This window comes from Staurois parvus, unplaced genomic scaffold (genome assembly GCF_062004578.1).
Source record: "Staurois parvus isolate SC_StPar_1 unplaced genomic scaffold, SC_StPar_1.0 ptg000133l, whole genome shotgun sequence".
NCBI classification, from domain to species: domain Eukaryota; kingdom Metazoa; phylum Chordata; class Amphibia; order Anura; family Ranidae; genus Staurois; species Staurois parvus.
The window spans coordinates 1329412-1351750 of record NW_028317929.1 but is presented as its reverse complement, the minus strand read 5'-3'; the positions used below and the strand labels follow the sequence as shown (position 1 = coordinate 1351750).

Sequence of the window (22339 nt, the reverse complement as noted above, 5' to 3'; positions counted from 1 at the left end):
AGCAAGCAATAGGGCAGCTGCTTGGCATAAGACTTGGAAGCTAGTAGTGATCACTGAAGTAGCAGTGCCTACCACAGAGATTTCCAGGTTCCATGGGGATTGGCCAATCTTGGTAACCAAACAAAATCGACCAACTAAGAAGCTCATTGTTAAGGTTTTTAAAACCTTTAAATCAAACCTGCTGTCAATCTTGTACATTTAGACCTCCCCCCCTTTTCTTAATCTATACTCTGCACTTCATATTTTATTCTCGTTTTTTTATTTCCCCATATATATCTCAATATCATTTTTTTTACTGTTTTAAAATACTTTCCTGGTAGATATATTGGTAACATATGTAGTTTATATAGGATTTTCGGTAATATTAACATCTTTACCATATTTATTCATCCTAGCGAAGAAATGACCCTATAGAGATTCTCCTCAATTCATCTTTTATCTCATTTATTAATGGAATATACAGTTGTGGCCAAAATTATTCAACCCCCACTGAAATTGAGTGTTTTGGCCAGTTTGACATTGCTTTTGATCATTCAGTCATCTTGCTTACATTTACATTAAAGAGGCACTTGTAGGTCAGACAAATATAACATAACAGTTATAATGAAATAACCACAAATGTCTTTTCTGTGCTCACAGCATTATCAGTTTTATTCAACCCCCAAGTGACATTCAATCTTAGTACTTAGTACAGCATCCTTTTACAGTTATAACAGCTTTTAAACGTGAAGCATAGCTTGACACAAGTGTCTTGCAGCGATCTACGGGTATCTTCGCCCATTCTTCATGGGCAAAGGCCTCCAGTTCAGTCACATTCTTAGGCTTGCGCACTGCAACTGCTTTCTTTAAGTCCCACCAGAGGTTCTCAATCGGATTTAAGTCTGGTGACTGCGATGGCCACTCCAAAATGTTCCAGCCTTTCCTCTGCAACCATGCTCTAGTGGACTTGGAGGTATGCTTGGGATCATTGTCCTGTTGAAAGGTCCAACGTCTCCCAAGCCTCAGGTGTGTGACGGACTGCATCACGTTTCCATCCAATATCTCCTGGTACTGAAGAGAATTCATGGTACCTTGCACACGCTGAAGCTTCCCTGTACCTGCAGAAGCAAAACAGCCCCAAAGCATGATTGACCCTCCACCATGCTTCACAGTAGGCAAGGTGTTCTTTTCATCATAGGCCTTGTTCTTCCTCCTCCAAACATAGCGTTGATCCATGGGCCCAAACAGTTCTAATTTTGTTTCATCAGTCCACAGAACACTATCCCACAACTTTTGTGGTTTGTCCACATGGCTTTTGGCATACTGCAGTCGACTCTTCTTATTCTTTGGAGACAGCAAGGGGGTACGCCTGGGAGTTCTGGCACGGAGGCCTTCATTACGCAGTGTGCGTCTTATTGTCTGGGCTGAAACTTCTGTACCCACATCTGACAAATCTTTTCTCAGTTCCTCAGCAGTCACACGGGGACTTCTCTCCACTCTACGCTTCAGGTAGCGCACAGCAGTCGAAGTCAGCATCTTCTTTCTGCCACGACCAGGTAGCGTTTCAACAGTGCCCTTTGCCTTGAATTTGCGAATGATGCTTCCTAAGGTGTCTCTTGGTATGTTTAACATCTTTGCAATCTTCTTATAGCCATTGCCCTTCCTGTGAAGAGAAATCACCTCTTCTCTTGTCTTCCTGGACCATTCTCTTGCCTTCACCATGTTTGTAACCACACCAGTAAATGTCTAGAAGGAGCTGAGTATCACAGTCATTTTAAAGCTGCCTAATTGGTGCTTATTATGCTTGATTGCTGCTCGGTGACATCCACAGGTGTTTTCAATACCTGATGGAAAGCACCTGTATGAACCTCTGTTCTTCAGAGTGGTAGTCTTTAAGGGGTTGAATAATTGTGGCAATGAAGAAACCACATAAGAACCATTTACTACTGTATTACATAAACAATTGATGTCATTTTAGTTGCATTTGGGTAGTTACAACGTCCTTGTAGGATTTGATTCTGAATACAATTCCAAATGTACACTATAGTCCCTAAACCCCTTTACAGCATTGGGGGTTGAATAATTTTGGCCACAACTGTAGTTCACTTTGTATAAGTTATGGAGGGACAAGGTCAATTTTATTCCCAGGTATTTTAGTTCTTTTTCCCTCCATGTGAAAGGAAATTCCCTCTGTAAGGCCTTTAAGGGACATTGATATTTAAGATATCAGATTTTGACAAATTCATTTTTAAAATTTGATAGGTCTCCATAATATGTTAATATTTGCATTAAATTGGGTCGTATCAGCCTAGGATTTACCACATAGAATAACATATCGTCCGCATATGCTGCAACTTTAAGTTCTATTTCCCCTATTTATATCCCTTTTACACCCTGGCTGTTTCACACTGTCACAAGAAGAGGCTCTAAAGATAATGTAAACAACAGGGGCGAAAGTGGGCATCCTTGTCTTGTCCCATTGTGCATTAAAAAAAAAAAAAAAAACTTTGACAACGAGCCATTTACCTTCACTGCCACTGAAGGTTGACTATAAAGCTTTCCTATCCATTTTCTCATTTTAGGTCCGACTCACAATGCCTCTAATGTATCCATTATCAACCCCCAATCTACCCTGTCAAAAGCTTTCTCAGCATCTATCGATAGGACCAGTATGGACGATTTTTCTCTCTTACTCTTTTGAATAAGAAGTAATGATCTTAGCCCATTATCTTTTCCGTCTATACCAGGGATGAACCCCACTTGATCTAAATGAATCCACTCTGACAAAGTCTTTCATCCTAGTTGCTAAGACCTTTGCGTATAATTTCTTATCAATATTTAGTATCGATATTGTCCTAAAACTAGTACATTGAGACTTCGCTTTCCCCTCTTTCAGTATGATTGTAATATATGAAAACGGGGGTGTAAATGTACCGGATTTTAAGAGATATTATCATTCCGTATTGTTATCACAAATATTTGATTGGATATACAATGCACAAGGGAGAAGTTGGGTTAAAATAGAAAACACATTAAGTGAGACAATTAGATAGGATTATTTGCCTTCCACATCAGCATCATATGTTGGCTGAAGACACAAGCACTTTCACATGGAATGTAATTAAGATTTGGAATGTAATTTACAAACAAATGGGAGGGGAGTATAATTCACTGTTAATACCGCTGGTGGGAACAAATTTTTTCCCGCCAGGAAAAGAGGATATTTTTGGTAAATGGATTAAAAACGGGGATGCACAATTAAAAGATATACTGGAGAAAGGAGAAATATGCTCCTTTCAAGAGTTAAAAAATAAAAAGTTGTTCTTTATGATAGATGAATGGCGATAATTTCAATTAAAACATTTTTTTGCAATGCTCCCACAGCCACTTAGGACAATGGAGAATTTGAACAATTGTTTAGTGCAAGTAAGACACGGAACACAGTACTTTGCGTATTTAAAAGATCCTTACTGCAATAGCAGGATCCTCCTACCTGTGGTATATGGAAAAGTGGGAAACGGAACTTGGAATACTATTTAATGAACAGCAAAAAAAAAAGAAAATATTTAGATTAAAACAGGGGGCGGTAGACATGAAGGTGGAGGAAATGAATTATAAATGTCTGGCAAGATGGTATATTATACCTGATGTGGCACATAAGCAACAAGTAGAGAATTCACCTATGTGTTGGAGGGGGTGTGGCATTAAGGGTACAATGGCACATATTTGGTGGGATTGCCCCAAGATACAGGAGTACTGGGAAGAAATAACACCAAATACAGGAGATTCTGGGGATTAGTATCTTGAAGGATCCAGGTATATGTTTATTCCATAAGACTGAGCTCTCAGTGGAAAAGTATAAGAATATGATAATATTCCATTTGATAAATGCAGCAAAGGGATTAATACCAAAATTTTGCCAAGTTCGAGAGGTACCAAAAATAAAAGATTGGATAAGTAGGGTAGACTATATATATATATATATATATATATATAAATAATGGAAGAATTATACCATATTGCAGAAGATAAAATGGACAAATTTAAAAGAACATGGGAAAAATGGAATGAGTTTAAAAGTTAAATGAATATACTGTAGTAGCAATGGAGGTTGAAGAGAAGAAAGAATAATATCTAAAAGGGAAAAGGAAAGAAAGAGGGAAAAGAAGGAAAGAAAAAAAACAAGAAAAAAAATTAGAAGAAAAAACTAGGGAAAAGAGAACTTAGAATGGAAGGAGGAGAGTGAAATTAGAGAGTTTAGGAGAGATAGGAGGAATAGGAAAAGAAATGGGAGTGTGGTAAAGGGGGTTGGGGGGTGTTGGGGATATGAAAGGTGGGTATTGGGGACAACGTGTAGATAAAAATGTGTTTTGTAATGATCAAGTAATGTGCCGATTTATTTATTGTAATGTTAAAACTAATAAAATATCAATTAAAAAAAATCAAACCTGCTGTTTTGCCCTGAATGGGCAAAGCACAGGTTTTCAGTAAGCTATTTTATTGCATGTTTCTTTGCAACTGTGGTCGCACGCAACATTTAACCATTGATTCCAAGCAGCCCCTGTGATTATTGCACTTGGACTTGAACTCAAAAAGTGTAGATTTGCTGTTAGGGAACATCTAGAAATGTTAATAGTGCCTATCCATTACCATGAAATATCTATCCTTTGGGTTGCATTTTTCCTTGCAAATAATGTATTTCCTGGTATGTGCATGTGTCTAGGAACTTCTATACCTATAGCCTCATAGCTCTATATCTGCATTGTGAAAGCACCGCTTGTCTGTTATTGCTAGTCCCATGACATTTGGAGTGAGAATTGTAATTACTTTACTGCTTCATGGCGAGAACTCTACACTTATATTTCTGCTTCTTAAAAAGTTCCCCAGCAGTTTTCAGATATCCACTATGACATGAGGAAATTTATACTAAAATGGCTACCTCTACACAACGTGTGCAGCAAAGTATGGTAAGTCAGTAATGGGAAATAGATGAACTGCAGGAAGCCGACATGCAATATTTGATGACTGGTCCTTTGCCTTCTATCTTTTTTGGGTGCAGCTTCCAGAGAAAGGGTCCAAACAAAAATTTGCTTTGTAGACTAGGTTCCAATTTCCTCATAGGAAGTTGTGTAAAACAATACCACTGAAGACAAAGAGTAGTTCCATTTACGTTATTGAAAGTCCCAACTTGATCAGGAAGAAAAATGGTTCTACACAGTAGACCGGTTTGCATATAACTGGGATAAAACATTTAACAGGTTGCATTGAATGTAGCTACATGGTTGCATATTTATTTTGGCTGAAAAACAGACCAAAAATTGTTGGAATTTATTCAGCTAATTCCTGGCAAATCCTTTTTGTGGAAAATATGCATTTTTTAAAAATAAAAACAGCACACCAGACTATTTTTTTTTAGAGTTAAAAGTTTTATTCATTCAACATCTCACATTACAAATATTTAAAAATTATATGCATACTTGTATAAATAGTCATTTGCAAACTATTTAATAACATTAATTTTTCACTAGCACTTCAACAAATGAACTCTTTAAAAAAGGAACTTGTGTTATATAACTTAATTAGAGTAGAACATACAAAAATATGAACTTAAAACGTGAAAATGACTTCAATAAAAAATGAATTACCTTTATTTAAAATGCTATAATAAATACTACAACCTCCCCATACACAGTAAAAACTATGTGTAAATTCAGCCAAGTGGTACAATTAACTGACATATTTAAATAACTTTTCCTTCTGATAAATGAGCAATACACTGGAAAAAGAAGATAACATTAGGGATTAGTAAAAACTAGACACCCACTTGTTAATAAGTTCACTTCCAAAAAAATATAACAAAGGAATCTGATGAAAATTATAAAAACTAATTATGCTTTCAAATTTAAAAATATAAAAAATAAAACAGTTGAATAAAATATTGTCCCAATTCTTACAATGTTATCAATCACAGTAGCTTTAAACCCGGAATACCTGGAAGGGCCAGAGTCTGGAGTCTCAGGCTCTTCCGGGACGCCAGAGGTAAAAAGAAGGTAACAAAATAACGCCAATGACCAAAACCTCTTATTCCATTTTTTTAAAAAATAATCTCAGTTTTACATTAGTAGAAAGATTGATTTCTGATTTCTTTTCTTTACAAACACCAGCAAGAAAGAGGAGTACTAGAACAGTAGAAAACGACATCTTTTTTTAAATGCCTGCAATTAAAAACAATGAAGAATTACACTGCAAAGATCTTTCAAAAGTCAGAGATAAGTATTGCACATAACTTGAAGTTCAACTTGCCATAATTTATTATCACATTCAAGTTTTAAATCACCTTTTAAAACAGAAGGCTTAATGCTTCAAAACAATTAAAAATAAAAATAAAAAAATAAAACTTAAAAAAGGTGGGATTATCAAGTCTTTCCAACAGCATTTCTTATTAAATGCCAGTCGTTCACTGCAAACATTTTTTTAACCTGCTTTATGCAGAGGTCTGTGTATGGAGAAGTATATACTAGGCCAAAGCATCGGGCAGTGAGGGTTTTCACCACGTTCAAAATAATAAGCAATGCGTTTTTGTTTTACAGTGCAGAAAATAGCCATATTAACACCCTGGGATGTGATGCTTGAACTGCTTTACAGCTGAAGTTAGCAGCACTGCACTCACAGCTACAAAGCCTCATTCCGAAGAATGCAAATTAGAGGAAACCAAAAAACTTGGCATGTGAAAAGACAAGGACTTAGGCTATACATCACATGCTTCTTCCCAGCCAATAGATGAGGTGCCAACTATGGGCCTGAAAGGCAAATCGATTATCTACTAGCATACATTATACTAAAGCCATGACTCCATAAAACAGCTACTCTGAGGGCACAGAGTAAGTCCATGGTACTTTAAGCTCTGTAAAGTAAAGTGTTATCAAGTCATCTGTAAACACGCTTTTCACACAATAACAACAAGTGAATATTAGTAGTAACAATTTGTTTTCTTTATATTAGTCATGCATACTAACATTATACATCTGGAACCAGAAGGTATGGTTTTATTTCTTGGATTTTTTTTCCCCACTTAAACATTTTTTTTCTTAAAATCGCAGACATGGCTGCATCATAAACACCTAACATTAATTTTGTTAATATGTAAAATGGCTAAACATTCACCAAAAAGTCTGCAACTGTGTATATATATAGATATTTATATATATATATAGATACTTTAATTTCTTAAAAAAATGAGACGTATGAAGCAGAATACATTTTAATTTGTTATTTCATCTTTTAATTTTCTATGCTACATTTTTGTTTATTTTTTTTCCAAGGGACTAAACAACGAGAATATATTGTCACGTTCATGCGGTTTCTATTCACTTTTTTTGCTTTTTCTAATAAAATTTGAAATGAAATATGCACCAAATGTTTGGTTTTGGGCTAGACTATTTGAAACCACGTGCTTTTTTTGTTGTTTTTTTTTTTTGCATTTTTTTTTTAATCTCTGCAGGTTCTGAAGTAGCATTACCAGTGCACCACATCCATCGCTCAAAATGTATGCAGAGCACTGAAATGTATAAAAAGCAGAATATAAGAAAATAAAAATTTATTAAAATTATTTATCTTAAAAAATGAAGTTATATGAAGATCTCTCCGTAATAAAAGTACAAAAAGCTACTCTTTGCAATATGAAAAATTGAGGTATTGCATAAAGAGATATCCCGCCAGTGAAAAGTGGGCCTAAACGCTCACTGCTGGAAACATAAGATATATAAAATTAGTGCATAACAAGTGTACAATATGTGCATGACAAAAATAAGTTAGCTACAAAATTGCTGTACCGAAATTCAGCAGGTCATGTACAAAGGGAAAATAAAAGAAAATATTTGTCAAGACTAGCTTCCAAACAGTGGTTTATTTATTGAGGATTAACCTTTTCTCTGCTGGAGGCAGCAGCTCCAGAATTCTGTCAACTTGTGTCTTTTATGAGCCTAAGTTTTTGGACTCCGGCAGGTCTGCAAGACACCACCGGACTCTGCTGAGCAAACACCTGGCAGTGAAAAAGTTAAGTCTTTGCCACTGTTTACTGGTAGGAATGGCACTCTAGCACACCCCAAGCCACCTATAATCTCTTCCAATGTACAAAAAGTTTAAAATAAACTATTGATCTGGAGTTGAGAAAATCTGTTGACCAGATATACAAGCGCACCCAGTATGGGAATTCTATTGGGCAGGGATAGATTTTATGAGTAGCTCCCTTACAAAGATTTAATAAAGCTCAACTCCAGCCAAAAGAGAAGATAAAAGGATAGAACATTGGTAAGGTTTTTGTTTTATTGCTATGTTCCCATTAAAGGAGATTTTCCTCCATTTCAAGCAGAACAGGAAATGAGCAGAAGTCTCCAAAGGGGACACAGAGTAGAGCGCAAGTAGACCAGTAAGAGGTTGGAATCCCTATCTTTATTACTACCTGTGTCCCTGTTTAGGATATTTCTGTAACTATCTGTGTGGTCACTAGGACCACACAGGAAATGAGAAATATCCCAGGTGGGGTACAGACAACAAAACGAAAACAAACAGGGGTTCCAACCCTTCTCCACTCAACCACAAACTGGAAAAAGTTGCCTGGAGTTGGGCTTTATTCAGTAGTACATATTTCCATTTCAACATATGTTCACATACCCCTCTGTTGTTGGAGTGATGAACATCAGGACAACAAAGACAGCGACATTGTTTAGCAATGTTAATGCTGAGGGGAAAAGAGGAACAGTTTTCCTTTCTTCACATAAGCAAAATACCTCAACGTTCTACTCCAACTTAGCTGTCCTTCTGGAAGGTGAATTAGGGACTCTTCAAGAGTTAAGCAGCAGCACTGAAGCAAGTCTTTGGTTTTCACAACCTATGGTGATGAAATAGCATGAAGCAGTACAATCCACTCTATGAAAACCAGCTAGATCTGCAATTTTTAAAGAGCTGGTTAATTATAAGAGCCAACACCCACTTCTCTATGATAACAGCTAGAAAAAACCCACTTGAAGTAAATCACACTGTAAACTCTCATGACAGTCCTAAGAGTTAAAACAACATACACCAAAAGTATGCCCTCCAGTATATATAATTTAGTGGAGAGCGCAGGTTTCAGTTAGAGTGAACTGGCATTGTCTGTACACACTGCAGGAAGCCATTTTGTTAGGTGGAGGCCACTTTTTAGAATCATTTTACAAGGAATTCAGAATAGAACATAAGCCAATGAGTGTCTTGAGTGTTACAGAATTTTACTCGTCAATAGGCGCATTGTATGCTGTTGAATTTAGGTTAAGCCCACAAAATAGCTTACTATAGTGCGTTTAGGCAAAAAAACAAAAAACAAAAAAACAAAACAAACTTAAGCTGGCCATACACTGAGCAATTTCTGCCAGTTCCTAATGAATTGGCTGAAATTGGAGCCATAGGTTGCCCCGTCCGCACCCTCTCGTACGGCATGATCTGAGAATCAAAGAAGCCATGTGGATAATGCTTGGCCAATCAAATGCAGCCACTGTTTGAGTATTCAGACAGAATAACATAGCCGGCAGGGGGCATTCCGCCATCCACACTATTTAGTGTGGATGGGGGAATCGATCAGGTTCTCTTGTTGAGCGTTTGGACTGAATTAGAGAAATCTTTCAGTGTACGGCTGGTTTTAGTCAAATAAAAGACTATGGATTATTCAAGAAATTAGAATCTAATTGTCTGTTCATAAATCTTACTTACTGGTTCTAGTTGTTATGCTAGCAATATACTTACATCTATTCCTTAGTTTGTCCTTTGCTAGCAATATACTTACATCTATTCCTTAGTTTGTCCATTGCTTAAGGCTTTAGAGGCTAGAAACCACAATTTTGTGGTGGGTAGCAGCAAATTAATGTGCATTACACTTACAGCTTTGCACAATCAATGGAAATAAGGGAAAGTGTAGTTATATTGTTTAAAGGCTCAGTCCACCCAAAATGTACACACTTAGTATTTCTGGAAGTCACCGCCACTGGCATCTTTGCCTATATGCAGTATTCTTATAAGCCATATTGGATTTTTCATTGTATTTATAGTATAGAAATGTGGCAAATATTTTACTGCAGGAAAACGTGTGACACTTTATGATGAAAGGGGGTGAAGTTCACACTGCACAAAGCAGCATGATTCCCTGTAGTACAAAATCTGGGTGGACTGGTACTAAGAAATGTATTTTATTTTTAGAACACCAAGTAACATTTATTAAAAAAAAAGAAAAAAAAATCAACTTCATATCCAACAACTATATTCTCTTATAAACCAAACCTTACTTTAAGGTTGTTGTTCTCTAGGTACTGGCAAAACTGTCAACTGCTAGTGCTATCTGGCCATTTAAAGGTTAAGGCATCAAAAGATTATCCAGCAGTATAAGCAGCTTAAAGTCTTCAGTGCCAAAAGAGCTTGAAAACTAGGTACTGGAAGTTTCATAGCCAAATTCCGTTCTAGATGGTTTTAGCGTGCAAAGAGTTTAAACTTCTATAGTTTGCTGCTCACCTGTGAAAAGCAAAGCTGCAAGGGGATTATTAAAGCAAATTTGAGAAATATTGCATCGAGATTCAACTACTGTGTGCAAAGCAATCAGGAATATTTTGACAGACTGCGGTACAGAACTGGTTCCCAAATTTCCTCCTTGCTCATTATACAGATGACACTCACCTAGGTACAATTTCGCCACACTGCCTAAGACATAAAGACAATGCAAGTGTGTAAAGTGACTTTATGCAGAAGGAAGCCCTTCTCCAGCCCTTTATCTGCCAAAGGGGCATAATACATCTGCAAGCTTTAATCAAGTAACTATTGTGTGCTGCCACTCTACTCTAAAGGTACCCATGAAAAAGGGCTTCTGATCATTCCTGTTGTAACAATTAGACCCTTGCCTGATAAGCTGTAATACCCGGCTTACCTATTCATGTTTAGCAGGGGCCCAGCTAAGATTTACCAACCTTCACAATTAAGGTTGCCGTGCTCATCTGAGATGTGTTACAAACATCTTTACTGCATACAGATTGTTGCATGAAATCATTCATACTGTGCAAACGATTGACTGGATGTGTGGGTACCTTAAAGGGTCAGTTTATCCAAAAATAATATTTAAGCAATGGGTGGATACTTTGTGTGTTGAATCACCCAGCGGCAAGCTCTGTCTTCAGCATGACAGATAAACATGGCAGAAGCACTCAAAAGATATTACAATCCAGTGGGTGACTCAAGCCACCTGAACTTACCCAAAACTACTCTAGGGACTGACCCTTAAGGACAGCAAAACGGAGTACTGATACAGTAATGGGCTCCTTTTACAGTCCCAAATTGTAAACCAACTCAATAAAACATCTAATGCCATCTTTGAGGTATCTTCCACATGTTTGGTGACACACTGGAGAACAGAAGCTGGCACCCGATGTAAGGTTAAGTAAGTTCCGATTATAGATATAAATTAGTCATCAAAAATAAAAATCTATACATTTGTTCTTTCGGAGACATTTCTGCCTTCTGTAACTGAACTTATTTACCTATTTGAGCTTTGGTAGGCTTTTTCTTTTTTGGAGGGGGGGAGGTGGTGGTATGGGTTATAACTGACATAGTTGTATTAATTTTTTTAAGATTTTTTTTTTTTATTTCAGTGAAAAAATAAATAAGTGCACTCCCCTCAGTAGTAACTTCACTCAACATGTACATTCTTAACAAGCTTAAATGCAAACAGTTTACTGTTAAAATATTTCAGATCCCTAAGGAGATTGAGCCAGTTCACTTAATGTCCAACAAGAACAACAAATACAAAACAAACAAAAACAAAATCTTGGATAATATTTAAGGTATCTGCCATTGCTTAAAGTGCATCACCATCTTTATCTGGAGTTTTAACAAATCTTATAAGGAAGAACAGTGAGTTAACAAAGTTTGTAAATGTTAGTTATAACCTCACTTGTTCTGTAATACACTTGAGTAACACCCTACTGCCTAATAGGAATTGCCTTTTTTCAGGTAGCCACACTGTCATTCTCCAGAAGCATACAGTTATCCACAACTGACATTGGAATATTAACACAGAAACATCAAGCATTTCACTGTCAACTGTACGTAACTGTAGGCCTCTGCAGAAAGAAAACATGGCTTCAAGAATAACATTTCTTTCATGGCCTAACTGATTCATCAACAGCCTGTACTGGCATAATGAAACAAACAAATGTCACTATTTTATGTTTGTGCCCTACAATAGGATATTTGTGAAAAAAGTCTAGGATGATGAAGTCACTTTAACCTTGTAAAATCACGAATAATTTGAACTTACAATGCTGTTTATATTTATGTTTATGCACACTGTTTGTTTGTGGGTCTTTTGACAACAGGCAACAGCTAACTTTCAAATAAAAGTTAAAAAGAATAATAATAATAAAAAAAAAAAAAAAAAAAAAAATTAAAAAACCCGAATAAATAGGAAATTAAAAAAAAAAAAAAAATCTCCCCCAAGTAAAAAATAAGCTGTCTCAAACAGACCAAATAGTGTTATTGTAGTTGTATGGTTACATTAATAGTATTTTTCCATTACATTTTAATAATAATTTAATTAAAATAAAAAATACTATGGTTTTCTTTTTTCCTTGCTTAATATTTTTTAACCATTTTAAGCTCTTTTCTTTGACAAAATAAAAAAATACATTAATAATAATATTAATTAAAATTGTTGCAGTCTCCCTGCTCCCTTGGTTTTCAATGAGGACAGCATGAAACTGGCATGCATCAGAGTGATATTGTTAGGAACAACAAAGGCGTTTCAATACAGTTCTCAATGACACAAGACTCTACAAAATACCTATGGTGTAGGTCATTCTTTTTCGTTATACTATTGTTAAAATACAGACTACAACAAGAGGACATGCTTTCCTAATGATGGAAGGAGGGAGGGAGATTAAGAGAACAGAAGAGTGCACTTATTTGGATCCTTGGGAAGGAAGTTAAGTATATGGGTCACTCAATTCCAACGGAATGAAATATGCCTTGGGCGATCGCCTCCCTCCTTCACCAGCGGCTTGTGGAACTCCCGCCCTGCACGGGAGTGGATAGCAGCCCAGCAATATTCACAGTAATACTGCAGACAGGTAACATTAGCACAGAAGAATGGAGCAAACTTGCCACTGCAACGAGCTCCTTGACACTCATCACACAACTGGTCGTCCAAGACATATGGCTTCACTTCCACCTGTCAGCATAAAAAACATCAGAAGAAAGAAAATGAGAATGAGGGAAAAAAAACCAAACCCGTCAACATTAATAAAGGGACAAGGCATCATGAAAATTGATTATTTCTATCTTGAGTTGGTCTTTTAAAGATGAATCCATGGCTAATATTTTCCATCTCTCAAGGGCCTGCAACAGGGAGGTATCTGAACCTCAACTTTAATGTCCACCTGTAATGGTCAGTGCAAGGGACTTTTTATTATTATTATTATTATTATTATTATTATTATATATCCATGGCATGGAAAAATATCAAGAGCAGTAGTGTGAATCCCCAACATATATAATCTAGGGAGTGGTTCAGCCCATCAACTAAAATTCATAACTGAATTATCATTTTTGGATGGACTGAGCATTTACAAAGAAATAGTCACAATTTGGCTTATGCACAAAAGCAAGTATTTCATTAATTTAAAACAACTGTCCTCCTAGATTGTAAGCTCCAAGGAGCAGGGCCCTCCTTTCCCTCTTGTATTGAACTGTATTGTTGCTGTATTGTCTCCCGTTATATTGTAAAGCGCTGAGCAAACTGTTGGCGCTATATAAATCCTGTGTAATAATAATAATATATAGAAAGCATAGAGCAGCAGACTTCAGAGGTAATTTGAAAGTTATGTCCAGTCAATTGACATTGTACACATTCAGACAATAGAAGGGCAGTCTGTGAGGTAGAGCTGTTGATAAGGTTAAAGTGGTTGAAACGGCTGAAGGTTTTTACCTTCATGCATTCTATGCATGATGGCAAAAAACCTTCTGTGCTGCTCCTTCCACTGCCCCTTTTTATACCTGCCTGAGCCTTCTCTTGATCTAGCACTGTGCACGTGAGTCTCGGCTGTCTCAGGTCTCTCTCTCTCTCTTCAGTGACTAAGACACAGCAGTGGGTACCATTGGCTCCCACTGCTGTCAGTCACAGCCAGTGAGAAGCAGGGCTGATCTGCGGGTCTATGTGTCTTATGGACGCATAGAGTAGGGCTCAGGAGCAAGCATGCACCAGTGTCCCAATAAGAAGCAGATTGCTATTGGGGGCACTAAGAGCCAGGAGTGCTGGGGGGACTTGAGAAGAGTAGGATCATGGCTGCTCTGTGTAAAACCACTGCACAGAGCAGGCAAGTATAATATGTTTGTTAATTTAAAAAAAAAAACACCTTTAATATCACTTTAAGACAATAAAACATCACATAACATTCGACCCTATGAATGCCTCAGTGATGGCAACTTCCGTATATTTCTTAAGAGGTTCACTTTAAGGTAATCTGTAATGAAACTTAGCACCTATCTGAAAAGCCTCTGGAACCAGGGCAGTTATAAGGCTGTGCACCCACAGGAGTCTTCTGATATAGGTGAGTACATTACATCATTGCCCAACTGCAAAACAATATCTATGCATAACCTGTCATGGTGTGGCTTTTTCAAAGCCAACAACTCACTGCAGTCCAAACAATTTTTAGGGATTTTTCTGCTGGTCAGAAGACATAAAACCTCAATGAAAAACTACATCAGCAACGGCAAATGAAAAATGGTTTAAACTAGGGTTGCACCGATACCTGTACTGGTATCCGTGCCGATACCAAGCATTTGCACGAGTATTGGTACTTGTGCAAATACTCTGATACCTAAAACCAATACCAGAAGTGATGTCAGCTGACAGCTCCAGGCTCTGTACAGTGAAGGCTTGGCCAGTCTATAGGCAGCGATGTAGTGGTGATGCTATCGCCGAGTGCCTGGAGAGCCAAGGAACTCCAGGCTTATACTGCATCGGCTCGTTCCCATAACTCTCCATAGCTCCATGCTGGGAATGATGGATGTGAGGTCATATCCAGCTGTGAGAATTGTGGAGGAGGAGCTGGCTTATTTCTCTGCCATGGCGGCTTCCACAGCTCAAAATGAATCCCATTGAACTGGGTTGTGGTGTCCCCCTCTGCAGAGCCTACTCTGTAATATTCCTGCTCTTTGGTTACTGGAGGAAGGAGAGCAGAGGAGACAGCAAGTCTATCCTGTCTGCGGACATCTCTCAGCTTGCTATGTGTCTGTATGTGCATCTGTATACTAGGTGTCTGTGGACATTAGCTATGTGGGTATACGGTGTGTATGGGCATCTGCTCTGTGGGTGTACGGTGTGTATGGGCATCTGCTATGTGGGTGTACGGTGTGTATTAGGGTTGCATGGATACTGAAATCGCTGACAGCTGAAATGTAAATAAACAAATTCTGGTTATTCTAAAAATAGGTATCGGTAAATGGTATCGTAGTACTTGAGGGGAAAAAAAAAAACTTTAAAAACTGGTATCGGTGCATCCCTAGTTTAAATTCTATGCGAGATTTCTATAACTTTTGCTAAATTTAAAAAAAAAATGCAAGGGACCAAAGAGTCTCTAGAAACCTTCCAAACACAGTTGGAATTGTTTCCCTATGTGGAGCAGCTAAGCAATCCAATTTTAGGTGGAAATCAGCAATGCATGGCTTCAGTTGACCAAGCAAGGACAGAAGACTGCTGAAGCCCATTCACTTCCATATAGTCATTTTTGGATAGGGAACACTTAAAAAAAAATGTTACGTCTAAGTCCAGCATTAGGCCAAATTGTGCAAACAAATGAATAATCCTAATCCACTAAACACAACTGCAACTCAGCTAAAAATGAACCTATAAGAGGAGATATTTGGGTACTGCTACTACTGCTGACATTGCTTATCATGGTTTTACCAATTTCCTATTATCTATACAATTCTGAGCTCTCATCCTGCACACTTGATTCAACTCAGTAAAGTCGTGAAGCTAGGATCTGGATTACAAAGTCAGAATCTTCAAGAACAATTCAGCAGAGGCATTTACCATACTCAAATATCAGGGGTTCCCTTTAGGAGAGGTTAGAGAAATTTTCCAATTGATATAGTAAATTGTGCTGAATCTTCAGCATAATGGAAATTATGGGAAGTGCTGCAACAAAAGGGATACTTAAAGGTCTTCACAGCATGTATGCCAAAATTGCATGAGGAACATTTTAGTGGCTACCTGTCTGATATGGGCACAAAGATAATGAGATGGGGAAACAGGGAGAAACTCCTATTAGCATTAGAATGTACCCATAAATATCAAAGTAGTTAGATCCCTCATAAATGTCCATATGACATCCAGTCTTGCCTTTCACTGCACTTAAAACTCTTGTGCTTAAAAAGTCATTCAACCTTTTACAAGCATACAATGCAGTCTTAGAGTCCTAAAGCTGAACTCTGAGATTTTATTCATTTTTTTTATTTTAATACTGTTACAATAAGAATGGAATACTCGTTAAGTCTAGAGGTAGACAATTAAGCTGTAATACTTACAGTATTCTCCCAAAGCTTTTCTTCAGCACTCTGACATCATCAAGTACATTGTAGGACTTCTATTATACATCAAGATGCCAAGAGCCTGCCCACAACCTGGACCTAAAGAGATAAGTGACTGCAGGCTGCTTGGGATAGAGGAATTTGGTATTACAGCTTACTCCTCTACTTTCAGACTTAATGAGCAGTTAACCCTTACAGTGTAAGGTCACCCGCCGCAAGGGTATTTTTTATGTTAATAAAAATTCTGAAGTTCAGTTTTAAATATTTTAGGTGAAGAATTAAAAAAAAAAACATAACTAATTAAAATAAGGATATCCCCAGGCTTCAGAACCTGGCTTCTTGAAGTAGCCCAAGGAGCAACAAAATCCTTTTCAGATTCAGAACAGAACTGAGAACAAAGATGAGTATATGGGAGCCCACAAGCTGAGGCTAAAGGCAGTAGTGTAGTGACTGTAAACATGAGGAACTAAAGAAAACAGCTGCTGCACAGTGGTGCATTGAGGCCACAAGAGATCAGTTGTTTCTAGTATAGCCTCCGCCTTTTCTCCTTCTCTGAAAGAAAAACAGAACCGAAGCAACATAGCCCTAAACTTCCACAAGAAACATAAAATGTAGCTCACCCGCTTATCGATCTCTCCATGCTGCAGCTGAACAAAGCGGGCACTGATAGCAGCTATATAACTCTGTTGATTGGAAAAGGCAACACGCCCTGCTCCTTTTGGGTATTTCAGCTCAGGGTCTGTGTCTATGCCAGCATAGCATACTCCTCCATATAGGCGGTCCATTATCATAGCCAACTCCACTGTAACAAAAAGCAACATACATAAGATACATTATAATGGATGTAAACCTTAAAGTAGAACTAAAGGCAACAATAGCACACAGGAGGGTGTTAAACCCTGTGTTGTTTTTTTCTTTTTTTCCCATCTGTGTCACATTGTAGAGATTTCCCTTCACTTCCTGTCTCATAGCCAAAGCGAGAATTGAAAGGAAATTGCTCCAAAATGAGGGAATCCCTGATTGTCTCCAGCGTGACTAGAATTAGTGTCCTCATTGGATGATTTCCCCTCTATTCCTGTTCTAGGTAAAAGCCAAAATTTTAAATGTTATGTTACTTTCACTTTTAGTAACAGGCCCAGGTCTAGGGGGGTGCTGGGGTGGGATATGCCCCCCCAGATCTTTGAGAGTGCATCCACAAAGCCATGAGACTTGCCAGGGAACAGTTGATGGAAGGGGGCACTCTGATGGGGACAGTTTATGTAAGGGGGCACTCTGATGGGGACAGTTTATGTAAGGGGGCACTCTGATGGGGACAGTATATGTAGGGGGCACTCTGATTGGGACAGTTTATGTAAGGGGGCGCTCTGATGGGGACAGTTTATGTAAGGGGGCACTCTGATGGGGACAGTTTATATAAAGAGGGCACTCTGAGGGGGGAAATTGATGTAAGGGGGCACTTTGATATAGCCATTTTGTGTAAAGGGCACTCATGTCAGGGGGACTCTTATAGGAGCTCTTCTAGGAACTCTGAGGAGGATTCCTGATATAAGGAGGTACTCTAATAGAGATATCTGATATAAGGGGACACAAGTTCTGTTTAATCACCCTAATATAATGACAGCATAATATATACCAGCATTTCCTGTTAATTTCTGTACTGCCTCTGCACTACCTGTCAAACATTACTTCTGAATTATGACACAGTGGTACAGAAGCATGCCAAGTGAACAGGGAATACTGGTTCCTTGCATCTCTGTCACACTATTGACATTCTGCCCCCTGCTTTTTTTTACTGCACCCTCAGATCAGATAGGCTAGATCTGGCCCTGTTTAGTAATGATGGTAAACAGGTCAAATAAAGAGGATGAATTTTCCAAATGGGGGAAAGGAGCAATACAAGTCCAACACATGTTCTAATTCCTCTCCACTAAGTTTTTTCTTTAGTTATACTTCAACTTAAAAGTGGAAGTACAGTCAAATACTAACTAAGCCTAAACCTACTCCCACCACCATTCTAAGCCTATTCTAACTGCCCTGTAAAGGGGAAAAAAAAGGCTATGCTGACGGCAAGCTGGCCCAGTCACATGATCTCTTCAGCGACCAGCTTCAGAGAAGAGAGATCATCGACAATGGCTGCAGAGCCTGGATGATGACATCACCCATAGGTTCACTATAGGGCATCCATTGTTGCTTGTTCTTCCCCTACACTGAAGCTGGCACTGAGAAGCAATCAGGTGATGGGACTGGAGCCGCCTCAGAATAGGTAATTATACATATCTTTCCTTTCAAAAGTTAGATACAATAAGCTTAGAATGGTGGTGGGAGTAGGTTTAGGCTTAGTTAGTACTTGACTGGAATTCCACTTTGACATTTAGTTTGCTACAGCACTGTGTATAAACAATGGCCTTTCTCAAGCCAGAACTGAAATAATATTCCTTTCCCTTTACCTGTTCTGTTCCAAACAGTTTTAATATGATTTAAATATGTCTTAGGGGACTGCTGCAGCAACCCCTTAGCTAAGATATGGGCCAATATCAGAATGTTAGTCATTGCTAGTGTACTTAGCTGTCTTTATTTGCCTATTACAGTGTCATAGTCTGTTAAAGGCAGATCAAGCAGTGGTAAAATACTGCCATAGTATCTCAAATGATCAATAAGCACTTCGGTGCAAGATCCCACTTACCAGCCTCACTTGCACAGAGCCTGCACAGCTGCTAAAATGTGTGGTTTTGTCTCAACCAAAAACAGTGCCACCCACATGAATTCATACATTTAGTACACTGTATCTAACCACAATCACTAAAAATGCATATAAGCTTTAAAATATTTGTTTAATTTCAAAAGTTGTTTTCAATCTTTTTTAAATCTTCAGCTTTCAAATACATAATACCTATATATTCGGCAAATAGGCACTTCATTAAGGTACTTTTTGTTATAGTGTGAAAATGCTCTGTCCCCGTCCCCCAACTATGCGTTTAGTGTAGTCACCTTGACACATACACCCCTGCTAAAGATGTCCAGTGGCCTTGCCAACACATACTGCGCAGGCATGGCCCACTGTTGTCAATGTCAGAAAGCCAGTCAATGGCAATGATGTGCAGTCAATGTTAGTACCAACAAAGTAGACAAAGTGGCTGAAAGAGAATGTATGAGATCAGCATCGCTGATATAATATAAAGTGATTTATGAAGAAAAAAGTCTCGACAAATCCCAGGGCTGGGTCTTCCTGCTGATCAAAGCACAACAGGTACTACCCTTCTGATTAGCACCATTGCAAAAGAAACAACTGGTGCCCACTGCCGAACTGATCATTTGCAAACTCCAACAATTCTTATTACATGCCTCTAACAAAGTTACATCGATCTGTGAAATTAACTGGATCAATTTCCTCCTTGAATTAATCATGCAGCTTTAGAAAGAAAATACCCTACTGAAATATTTAAGTGGAGTTCAGTGCATGGCTACATAGGTTTAATCCTTCGCAGTGTCAGTCACTGTGTAGAGATCAGTTACTGGATTGCACATACAACCTTGACTCTGCAAAAGGGTAGACCAAGTAAAGCATGCATCAGCTAAACTATGCAGGAATAGGTCAGATCTTTCCATCTTCTCAGTGAGCGTCAACATCTGTTTGATCATCTGTCTGGGGAAACCTGTCACTCTAAAGACTGGAAATGAAGGACAATCAAATGATAACATTATAATCAAATAAAGACAATATCTTATAAAATAAGCTTCACTCAGTCATGAAAAACAAAAACACTTGTCTTAATGTATTAAAAAAAAACAAAAAACATACCAGCTCTAAGAGGCCTGGGAACACCGCCAACAAAAATAGTCTTCCTTGGGTCAAGAGGTTGTGAGCCATCCATCACAAAGTCACTGTCACTGAGATTCCAAGGCCGGATTTGAACCTATTAAATAGCATGGTAAAAACTCTGTAAGCTCAACAAAGGAAACAGTCTGTTTTAGGATGTGGCTGCAGTATCAAAGTACCCACATTTGTGCATAGACCTGTTTTTTTCTGCACTAGAAAACCATAGTTCTCTGAAGACCACAAAGAAATCTATCGTTTTCTATGCGTCTCGTTCACATTTGAATCCAGCCGTCAGGTTAGCCGTGGTGTGAAAATGCATTTTTCCATCTCACAGCACAGCTCACCTACAGTTTCTTTTCTTGCTACTTAAAATGAATGAAATGTCACAATGTGACATTTCAATAAAGTGAAGAAAAAAAAAAGTAAACAATGCTCTGGGCTTTAGAAACTTTAGATGGCACTGCTGGCCTTGCTGCAACTCTGTGTTTTGCCATGCAGGAAGTGTGAACGATAATACAGAGACTGGTCTTCTGAACAGGAACAGCTAGAATATACGAGGCAAGTAAAAGGTTTTAAAAAATGAAGATGTCATGTTGTGTCGTGTTTAGGTCATCTAATCACAAATAGACCGTTTGCTGGAAACAGGCACTTTACAAAGCTGCTTTTGTAGCTTTTTCAAGAGTACAAGGAGAGACAAGCGAGGTAACCCACAGCAACCACACTTCAACTTCCTGGAAATCATCACTTCTAAGATACTGTTTTTTCTTATTAAGTAAGCACAATTGCATACTGAGCGGTAGTGCTTAAAGCAGATCTAAAGCACTGTCAACAAAAGTTTTGGTGTAAGATACACTTTAAAGTGAAAATGTGCTTTGTCCAGGCTATTGCTCCCCCACAGAAGGAAAGAGAAAAAACTTGGGCAAGCAACAAGCTAGTCTTTTCAGAGCATAATATTCATTGTGGGAGGATACTCATTCTCAGTACAGGTTTCCTTTTAAACTAGACTCTCAGCCACCCTCTACGATGTTGGATACAGTGCCTAGTTTCAGGGTCTCATCTGTATGGAACAGCCAAGTACCCCTTCCAACACAAGCAGCCTGGCTCGTTATGGTATCTTTGGCTTTTGCTCATTACACCATGTGTGTATATTGTTTTGCTAATAGCATAGGTTCCTCTGTATGTAAAACATTGCAGAAAAGGAAGCTGGAATCAATGAAGCATAAAAAGCCACACTATAAGGAAAGTCAGACACCTAGGGATATAAAGCTGTGTGCTTTAGGCTGCTTTCACACAAGCAGACTCCGCCAGTGGATCTGCCTGCTTAGTGGGGAATCGGTCCGCTGATCCCCACTGAGCAGGCAGATGACATGTCTATGTCTGCTCCACTTATCCAGAGTGGATACGGACACAGCCCACTGTCCTCTATGGGTGGTCGGATGTAAACAGACAACTGTCCGTTTACATTTGACTGTCATCCGATCCACTAGACGGATGGGTAACAGATCACAATCTGTCTGTTTTTAGCAGATTGGACTGGATCAGATACAGTTGGGTGTAAATGGAGACATGCCCAATGGACAATGGATGGTCTGATTGGGTCAACCTGAAAAACCAGACAGGTGAACCCGTTCTGTCCGCCCGTGTGAAAGGGACCTTAGGCTCAGGCAGGTCAGTAGATAGGGAACACAGGGAAATGACACACTGTACACATGTATCTCTCACTCCCTACATCTATATGTCTCCTGAATCTCCATGGCATTTTCCTTAAAGTAAAGACTGACATCTTTTCAATGTATCTGAATAGAATGTATTACTATTCATATCTCCAGCATAAGTATTCACATACAGTGGATATAAAAAGTCTACTATGCACCCGTTAAAATGTCAGGTTTCTGTGATGTAAAAAATGACACAGATAAATCATTTCAGAACTTTTTC

At 38.3% G+C, this 22339-nt stretch overlaps 1 protein-coding gene across 2 annotated transcripts in view; it reads right to left on the bottom strand.

Annotated features, from left to right (window-relative positions):
- Positions 1-8261: 8261 nt before the first annotated feature.
- The window catches only part of CPEB4 (cytoplasmic polyadenylation element binding protein 4), a 146506-nt gene continuing 132428 nt past the window's right edge, over positions 8262-22339 (bottom strand). For both annotated transcript variants that reach the window (XM_089672995.1, XM_089672996.1), the window contains 3 exons: positions 20384-20498; positions 17205-17386; positions 8262-13219 (listed from right to left, as the gene is read on the bottom strand). In XM_089672995.1, coding sequence (XP_089529121.1) covers positions 12992-13219; positions 17205-17386; positions 20384-20498 — 525 coding nt within the window. In that variant the 3' untranslated portion in view covers positions 8262-12991. The remainder of the gene's footprint in view (positions 13220-17204; positions 17387-20383; positions 20499-22339) is intronic.